General features: G+C 40.0%; 2 protein-coding genes across 2 annotated transcripts in view; one reads left to right on the top strand and one right to left on the bottom strand.

Moving 5' to 3' along the window:
• LOC137987882 (putative nuclease HARBI1) overlaps positions 1-1,347 on the top strand; it is a 2,497-nt gene extending 1,150 nt beyond the window's left edge. The window contains exons 2-3 of the mRNA XM_068833969.1: positions 494-810; positions 1,196-1,347. Coding sequence (XP_068690070.1) covers positions 494-810; positions 1,196-1,347 — 469 coding nt within the window. The remainder of the gene's footprint in view (positions 1-493; positions 811-1,195) is intronic.
• A 5,090-nt stretch (positions 1,348-6,437) lies between these two features.
• LOC137987895 (uncharacterized) lies at positions 6,438-9,817 on the bottom strand. Its single transcript, XM_068833978.1, has 6 exons — positions 9,673-9,817; positions 9,075-9,236; positions 8,633-8,767; positions 7,971-8,544; positions 7,066-7,293; positions 6,438-6,666 (listed from the first exon to the last, which is right to left on the bottom strand). The coding sequence occupies exons 1-6, from the start codon at positions 9,815-9,817 to the stop codon at positions 6,438-6,440; spliced, it is 1,473 nt and encodes a 490-aa protein (XP_068690079.1).
• Positions 9,818-10,000: the final 183 nt, after the last annotated feature.

Raw genomic sequence — 10,000 nt, 5'->3', positions numbered from 1 at the left:
CGTTAAACTGGTGGGATCTTCGTCGTGGTAGGGACCGACTCCTCTCCATCTCTCGTGGTTACAGTCCTGGGCCCGGTTGTTCAAAAGGGAGTTAAGTCTTAACCCAGGGTTAAATCGGCCTAACCCTGGGTTAAATTCTAAGTGCAGGTTAGTTGCGTTGTTCAACGGAAGGTTAACACTAACCTTGGGTTAAACGGTGGGTTAAATTTAACCCACCCAGCGAGCAGGGTTAAATTGTTAAACTCCGGTTAAATCAGGAATAAAGATGGCGGACTTGTTGTTTTTTGCTTTACGCAGAAGGCAACGAGAAAGGAGACTTAGAGCCGGAATTCTGTGTGAAATCGTTGATTTCACAGATGAAGAGCTGCGTGCTTGTTACTGCTTTCGACGAGTCTATTTTATTTATTATCAATCTTGTTGCCGGTGATATCAGTCTCAACACTCAACGGAATCATGCCTTACTGCCGCTCGATCAAGTTTTAATTGCCCTCAGGTTTTACGCCAGGGGAAGTTTCCAACAAGTGGTAGGCGGCACCTTCGGTGTGGATAAGTCCACCGTTTCCAGAGTCATTACCGATGTGTCCTGGGCTTTAAGCGTGAAACAGCCCGGCTTTATCAAGTGGCCTTCGACGAACGACGAATGTGCCACAATTAAAAACGCATTTTACCTTTACGGAGGATTTCCTGGTGTAATTGGATGTGTTGACGGAACCCACGTCAGATTACAAGCGCCCTCACAACACGAAAATAGTTATGTCAACAGGAAAGGTTTTCATTCCATCAATGTGCAAGGTGTCCGCAACCATGAAGGTGAGTAGAACAAGAACCCAAAAAAATATATGTATGTTGGGATCTCTAACCTCAACAAAAATGTTGTTTAATTTGAAGGAATGTTCACCAATGTCGTTGCCCACGATAGTCATGTGTTCCGTACAAGTAACATTTGCACTTATTTGCAAGACAACCATCGTTCCCTTGACGATGGCGTCCTTCTTGGGGACAGTGGGTACGCTTGCAGCCCATTCTTGATGACGCTGTACACAACAACACGAAGTGCAGCGCAAGAAGCCTACAATGACGCTCACGCCAAAACAAGAGTGGTGATCGAGCAAACGTTTGGCCGATGGAAAAGGTGTTTTCATGCGTTGCATTCGGAAATAATAATGGCACCTGAAAAAAGTTTGCATGATTGTAGGTGCTTGTGCAGTGTTGCACAACATTGCTTTACAGCTACACGAGCTGATGGAGGATGAGGAGGTTGATGAGCTGGCAGATGTGGATCCCTACCATGGACATCAACAAGGTCTGTCATTAAAGGACCATATCTGTCAAACATTTTTTGGTTGAGATTTTCATATGCTGTGCTGAACTCAGTTCTTAAGTTTATAATTATTGGTGCAACTCTTAAAAGTTCCCCTGTGATAAAGAACGTTCTGCTATTCCTGTTCTAACTTGACTGATTCTGATTTTTTACATGGCAAAAATGAACCAAGCCATTTAGTGGGCTTCAGTTTCAAAAATCAAGCTGATATTATGTTGCAGTCAAGTTACACTAAGAGAGCCAGACCGAGGGAGAAAATGCACTGTATGACATTTGCAGACTGCAGACCACATTAAGGCCTGCATTGTAAATAGCACTGTGGTTAGCCTTGATATCCGTCAGGTTAGTCTGAATAGCACTCAGGTTGGCCTGTTTACGGTTAGCTATCAGTAATGGTATGGAAATGCAATATTTAGTAAAAAGTGTACAGTCTGCAGTCTACAATCTGCAAGTGTCATACACTGGAGAAAATGATGCCAAAGACTTACGAGTTTAATGTTTTTTAATTTATGTGTGAACACAGCTAATTAATTAGATGTGTTCACACATAAATTATACAGAATGACAACTAACTTCTATAAGCGAAAAAATCTTGTGCTGCATATTTAATTAGTTTGGTTCACACATGCAAGATTATGCTTGTGAGTCTTTGGCATCACTGTCTTTCGATCTGGCCCTCTCCATGCACCTGGAACATAATATGGTAATGGCAGACAGTTCAAACAAGAAATTGTTGTTTAGAAAAATCAGACAAGTTTAGTTTTAACCTGGGCCCGATGAATTGGCAAATGGAACATCTATTTGAAATCAAGTTAAAACAAGAACAACATTTTATCATCCCTGCAGGACCATTTGTTCATGTGTGGCACATGATATTTGTTTATGTTTAGTCGAACTAAGGGATCTACTGTGAGGGTCAAAGTGCCACAAGCATTTTTATTCTATTTTGACTTGTGGAAGTTGTGTACTCTGCCAATCACATGCAGGAAGAAACCACAAGAATTCCAAGAGATTGCAAAATAGTCTGTCTCAATCACTCATTAAGAAGTATTTAAGATGCTCAGCTATTCCAATCTTTTTTGCTGATCTAAAACAAAGTAAATTTGTAGTGCAGCCTCTTGTGATGAATACAATTCAAACTAAAGTATCTTGTCTGCTACAATATAAATGAAAACAGTCTGTCTTGATTCAGTCATAGAAATACGTATGCTCCAACACCTTGCTTTGCCCTTTCCTAGTGAAAGACCTAGTATTGGCCATTAGGCTTCAAACCCCTCTGTTGTTTTGGTTTTCACGGGTGTGAGGCGTCTATTGTTTTCCAAGTTCTATTCTGGCAGCAAAGGAAAGAGCCCTCAGAATTTTCAACATCAAAAAAATGGTCGGCAAGGGATTGCAGCATGCAGTACTTAATGGGCAATATTGGGTCTTTAGATATTGCTCTTATTCTTATCTTCAGAGCTGGCCCTCCACCAGTTTTTTCTGCTCCTTTGCCAGTTTACTGAATTCTTTCTTTGCCTGTGTCTGCAAGTTTCGCCACTTCTCGCGAACTTCGGCTGTTGTCCTTATTGCCACACCAACAGCGTTTACAGCATCAGCAGTTTTTTTCCACATTTCATTTTTTTTCTGATTGGTGACGCTGTTGGTAAACTTGCTTTGTATCAGCAAAAGGTTTTCTTCAACTTTTTCCGTCAAAACGGCAATTTCTGAAGTGCTAAAATGTTGCTTTCGAGCTTTGCGTGAGATAGCTGATGAAGCCATTTTGCAGAGCTCGCAACTTGCTCACCATGGCAACATTGTACGGATAGTTTATTATGGGATGCTAACCGCGGGTTAAACGCGCTTAACCCGAGGTTAGCTAACCTGTCCTCTAACCGGGCTTCGAACAATGCCATTTTAACAGCGAGTTAACAAACTCACGGTTTGGAAATTCAACCCCCGGTTAGGCCTAACCAAAGGAGGACATTTCACCTATGCCAAGATGCTTTGCGCCAAACTATATTATCAAAGTTTTGTGATCATGTGGTCATACCATTTCAACATGAATGCTTTGGATAAACAAGCGTGGCAAGCGCCAGTTTTTAGCAAGTCAAACCTTTTATATGTGTATACTGCGTCGACTTAGAGCATGTTTCAGAGCTAACGATACCCAGCTTACCTTTCCTAAAACTTAAATGTTTGTTTGGGCACGTGAGTTTTCCTAGAACACTCTCGGAGCGGGGGATGGTGGTTATCCCTCAGTCCACTCGAGTGCTCGATAAGCTGAAAGATGTGACATCTCCTTATGTAATCAAGATTATCTCCAGCATTATTTTCCAGGTAATGATGTTGTACTGTTGTAGCCGATTTGCTGTCCTTGATTTTGACTTCAATGCCGCGAGATATTTTCGCCGATTCACCAAATTGAATACGAATAATTTTTTTTTTGGCAGATTCACCCAGGTGAAATCGATGATGATAGCGAGGTGATGCTGATATGGGATTTTGCAAAAACAGATCTATCTTTGACTGCCTCGCATTGTGCAGTAAAAGCAAAGATTCCGTCGTCCGTTTCTCCAATTGATTCTGTTATGCCTCCTCTTGACCTGAGCCGGGTGACTTGTAATTGCGTGAACTCTAGTTCGAATGGGAAAATTCTGTCGTGTACTGATCATGAATCAAGAACCATTTCCGAAATTAATATTCAGAAGCTCTCCTTATTGGATATTGACGAAGACGAAGACAACGCTTGTGAAGAAGAGGAAGAAGACAAGGAAGAAGAAGAGGGAGAGGACGAGGACGACTTCACTGATGCCAGTGGCTTAAGCAGCAAGGAGTTGTTCGCACCTGAAAGCACTGAATGCTCGCCAACAGAGCCACTCTACACAGAAACTTTCACATTGAAAGGCAGCTTGTTTCACGAGCATTTCCAGAGAACTCTGAAGAGCTGCAAAGATAAAATGATCAACAAGGAGACAATTTTAATCACACTTGGCAAAGAACGGGTGAACAAAAGAGATGAAAACGCTATATTAGTGCATGCTTGTCCTGGTGATACTTAGAAACCAATTGGGTACATTCCTGGCGTGAAAGTTCTCAAAGTAACAAAGGCCATTAATAATAATGAAATAACAAGTATGTCACTTCTTTCAGTAAAATATCAATACGTTTTTTCAATTTTGACAATTTCAAAGAAAGGAAGATGGGCAAAAAACAGGGACAACTACAAATATAATGAAACTATCTAGGGGAGCTTCTGCATTGCTGTCAAATAATTCACTAGATTATGTTTTGTTTGTGGACTTTAATTAATCCCAAGGTTTTATTCACCAGCTTCTTTGAACTTTATAGCTGCTGCAAAGTTTTTGCTCTGGCAGTCAAACGCTAATTACTCTAACAATGGCGCCAATCAAACATACTCAGCTGTTACAGCCCAAAGTAAAAGCCCTGAAAGACCATTTTCAAATAGTTGAAATTTTCTGTTTTCTATTGCTTTTTATCCTTTTCAAATGACTTGCAAGTTTCCTACATTTGTATTCATTTACTGTTGAGAAATTTTCCTGCCAACAAATGGAAAATTACCTCTTCATGTGTTCGGTTACTCCATGTAATAAGTTAACAGTATGTCCAGTCCACACATTTTGTTTTTTCTTGGTGTAGACTTAGGGCGCTTTCCATTTGACAGCACTGACCGGCCAGACCAGGCATTTGGAAGGAATTACTCTACAACGCCTTCAATATAACACACTTCGAGGACGATATATACTCCTCCGGAACAATGCAATGGATTATCGTGCAAGTTTTCCTTCAAATTGTTGCATTTTCTTTGCAAACTGACGGGTCTGGCCGGCCAGTTCTGACAAAAGGAAAGCGCCCCTAGAGTGTCAGCAAAGCAACACTAATATGGTGAATTACTGTTTGTGTAGTTCCAGGAAATTTCCACACCCCCACCACAGAGGGTCTCTAGAAATTCTTAGGTGGATTGGGGCCCTAAAGTAATGGAGGGATAATCAGGGGGGAGGGGTTGAAACCAAATACCTCTCCATGGGATGGGGGAGATGAACGTTTTCTGGAACAACACATTGCTTAAAGTGCACCTAACCTCAAAATTTTTTTGCTTAAATATATCTTTGCACCTGTTCGAAAGACACTGCACCTTTTTAAAATAAAGCTAAGTTGACTTTTTACAAGTTGTTAAAGTTACAAGGCCATCATCTGTCCCACAACTGAGCTAGTAAGGAGCATGGGTCTATTCCTTGTTTGGCATCGCAAGCTTCTTTGCATGCATGTTTACGAAGACTAAATGCGATGCAAGGAATAGACCCATGCCCCTTACTAGCTCAGTTGTGGGACAGATGATTATTAGTTAAAAAGGGGCAAAAAGGTGCAACACGTTTCAAACAGCTGCAAAGAAGCAAAAAACCAAATTTTGTGGTTAGGTGCACTTTAAAAATATCTAATGCCTTGATCAGTGGTCAAAAAACTCCTACGAACGTCCAACATATGCAATCTTGATACCTCGCGACAGGATTCAGCGACTATGTTGTGCTCACAGTGAATCCTTTTCAAAAGTTGTTTCAAGGCCTTTGTGGAACCCGCTGGCAGTTTTGTTTACAGAGATGAAAAATACAATACAACTTAACTTTATAATTCTGATGCAATCTACAGAGTTTTATTATTTATGTACAATAAATTATAATACACAGCATTGTGTTGTATTTTATGATTAAAATCCATCAACATTTATACATCTAAGTTTCCTTCCTTTATCAATTACCCAATTTACTTCTAATCACAAAACAGGGGTTTCAATAAAATTTCAAGTATGTGGCTGGTTTGAGTAGAGTACACAACTAAATAGCCCACTTCTCTGAGGGAAATAGCCGACACTTCTGTCTGCTGTAAATGCTTATTGAAAGTACTGCAAGTGCACAAATTGGGACCACTTAGCAAACAAACTCTATTGCAAAGATTGCACCATTACAGTATACACTAGCCTGCACAACAGGAGAAGTGCCAATTTGATAACACAAAATTATTACAGCAAAAACAATATCTTCAAACACCACAGCAAACACTTTCTCCCACTCAAGGATTAGGGGGTGGTGCCAGGTAATTCCCTGGCCTATGAAATGATTGCCTAATTGTTTGCCTGTGACGAGCTGGAAGCTCTGCCTACAACAAATATAGAACTATCTTCGCATTGATTGATCCGTAATCTGTGCAGGCGAAGAGGGTGATTCCGTGCATCCACCTCGTCATCAATTTCAGGCCTTTCATCAAATGATGGGTAAACATCATCAGAAAAACGCTCATTAAGAGTCCAGTAATAGAAAGGAAGATCTATGTCCATTCTTTTGGTGAATTCCCTGTTAGAAGGAACAACAATTTATTGTCATCAAAGAGGCTAACAATTTATCAATTCTATTGGAATGTAAATGTCTGATTAACAGAGTCTGTTCCCCTGAAACACAGATTTACTCCAAAACTGTCTTCCAAAAGGCTATGTTTGAACATATGTGATGACTAAAAAATTTCACCTGCTAACTTAATGTGTTGAGGGACGGGTACCTTACCTAACAAATTCCCACTGGTAATTAGAAATCGATCTGCAGGGAATCACACCATAAATCTGTTTTATATATATATTTTTATATCTAAATGGTGGGATATTGGCCTCCTGTTTGAATTTTTAAATGTTAAAATTTTATTTCCATCTACTTCTACTTCCCAAGACTGTCTCAAGAAATGACGAAATTTCTTGTTACCTAACACTTTTTGGCCAGTATGGTTTGAATTGTTTTAGTGTGAAAATTTTCCCAAGGTCCCGATGGCACACAGAGAAATACGATTCCAGATCATCAGTTTCTGCAGCCCTCGGGTGTTCTTCATAGCCAATCACTCCATTCTCTTGACGACGAAGCTCTTGGCTCTCCACATTAGTGGTCACTTCCACTACAGTCTCTCTTGAGAACCCACGGATGCCTCCTACAGGTCTTAGAATAATAGAAATGTTTTTAGTAAAGAAATATTATGAAATATTATTTTTATATCATAATCCCACTATAATTCCAGATCTGGATACTTTCTAATGCAACTTCAAGATTTCAAAATCACATTTGGAGGGCATATTCAATAGCACAGTAATCAAATTGTTAAAAGGATATGATTCAAAGTTGTAAATTATGTGCTGCAAAATATGGGAATTACATTGCCAAGTTCAGTGTTCCATATATCACAGGGCGAAGGGTCTGGGATCAAAAACCTGACAAAGCTGGCAACATGACCTGACAAAATGGAGGATCAAATTCAGAAGATGTGAAGAGATCCACATCTATTCAACCTCTGCCTTTATAAGTAATAAAGTAATAAGTAACAAAGATAGTTACGCAACATGGATTTTTAAAGTATTTGGACAAATATCCAGACATTTGTCACAAAAACTAAAACAAAAATAACAATGAATAAAATAACAATGAATAAATGACAGGTGTTACACCAGGCCCAGACACTGTATAAGAAGAAAGGTGGAAGAAAATCATGGTATCCTCATTTTATGCATTGTGCTGCAATTTAGAATAAATACTGTACTCCAGCTTTTGTTTCTCAAATAACACTCATAGAACACCTTTTATCCCCAATTTGTAACTACAGTTGTTCTAAATATAGATACCTGTTGATGTCAATTGTGGAAAAGTCGTAACAATCCATATACCATGGCATCCATTCTTCCAAAATGAAGTTGAACATTTGATAGTTGTATCTACATCTCTCGAGCTGACTCAAACCCCTCCCATCAGACGCTTCATGCCACTGTGCAATAATCCGAATAAATGCAGCCTCTTCATTCTTGCCAAGCCTCTCGAGTAAACGTACCACATTGTAGGATAACAGACGTTCTGCATCCTTCACACTCTCACGCCTCTTTCCAACAAGGGCTGCATGGGTGAGACCACTCAATGGATCTGCTAAGACATCAGCAAATGCCTCATAGTCAAAGGCAGTATACCCTCCATCTCGAACATGCTGAGCAATGCGTTTTAGGAGGTGGTTGTGGTCACTACGATCATGTCGAGCCCGACCAGTAACTGGATCCACCTCAGGAACATAAAGATGTTGTGTAAAATCGACTCCCTCTTCCTTCAGCTCCTTCACAGCACTCCGAAATGTGTATGTTCCAAACACAGACCTCAGCTTGTCAAGTAATGATTCACTGGTATTCTTCCGGAATGGATAAGGTGTGTAACCTGCAACAATCAAGCATGATCATAAAATTTAGTTTTTCATATGACCACTACTATTTAGGGACCGGTGATGTAGGTGAATTAAGTTTACCTGCCAGGACAAGCTTTCCACGAATGTAAGTCACAGCATCCTCTAATGATGAGCCACTGTTGATCAACTCATGAACTTCGAAAATAACATGGTCAGGGATGACACTGTTTGGTCTTGCTACAATAGGGCTTCCATCTGGTGCAGCTGACATTAAGAACACAGATTATAGCTGTATGTCCAATCCAAGAAAAAAAGCAAGAAACAATCACCTCACTGAAATACGAAATGAGTTCAGTACTTAGGAGATTAAGCTTTCTCACCCTGTGTTTGTTTACATCTCCTTAACTAAATAACATTTCATACAAGTATATTGTGACAGTTTTGCTGGTCTGGGTTCAGCAATCATAAATCCGTCAACAATACACAATTGAAACCTTCAATTTCTAATATGACAATAAAAGGCAACCAATATGTGTTTCTCTAACAACAAACTGAGATTTACACCCGTTCAACCTACTGTGTATCAAAATCAGCATTTCCAGTAAAGTCTTCTTGCTCAATTTCTGCACACTCTCTCTTGCGTCATGTATGAGTTGCCATAAATGAAGGGCCCTTGTTTCTCCTCTTGACCTCAATGAGCAAACCTCTCCATCTGTAACAGTACCTAAAAAAACAATGTTATCCTCTTTTGATTACCATGTTTGGAGAGTTCACGATCAAGTATGACCTACTTTCAAACAAGACTTAAGGGGCCCTATCAGCATGTTCACAGAGATAAACTTGTGAATTTCTTCTGACTATCACAGCACAAATATGTGTGCCTAAGAATGCTACTTTGTTTCCGCACTTATGTTGGTGGCAGATTGGAGTGCATGATTCCTTGCAAAGCAAGCTAACTGCAACCAGGGTGTACAATGGTTAATGTGCATGTTAATGCTGTCTTAGATCAAACTGATCAAAGAATTACTTTTTAACTTTAAGTTCATTCACTGCAGATTTACTACCAGAAATATGTCATAAAAAATAAGCACACACACAGAAACATTACGGTTCAATACCATTTCCACCAACCACTGTTAAAATGCAATACATGTACTCACCCACTAGGTTAAGGCCTCTCTCTTGCATTTTCAGTTTAACATCCCTAGTTAGATCACGGACATACGGGTCCCGCATACTCCTGTAAGGCACATATCTGATTGGCAATGCATAGGGCTTCTTATTTCGTCTTTCATCTGAGAGCATCAGAACTAGCACATGGGTGGCAGCTATCCTTTTCTTCTTGAAAAGGTTGCGGAGGTAGCCTTTCTCCTCTTTAACCAATCCTCTCAAAGAGGTTCTGATGGTCAGCATATGACGGGGCAAATACACAGCTGGATTAAGGCAAGCGAGTTGCTCTTCATATACCCCCTTTAGGAATTGTGCCTG

The sequence above is a fragment of the Montipora foliosa genome, unplaced genomic scaffold (genome assembly GCF_036669935.1).
Source record: "Montipora foliosa isolate CH-2021 unplaced genomic scaffold, ASM3666993v2 scaffold_394, whole genome shotgun sequence".
Lineage (NCBI taxonomy): Eukaryota > Metazoa > Cnidaria > Anthozoa > Scleractinia > Acroporidae > Montipora > Montipora foliosa.
The sequence above is the reverse complement of the archived record's forward strand: the minus strand, read 5'-3'. Positions and strand labels throughout refer to the sequence as shown.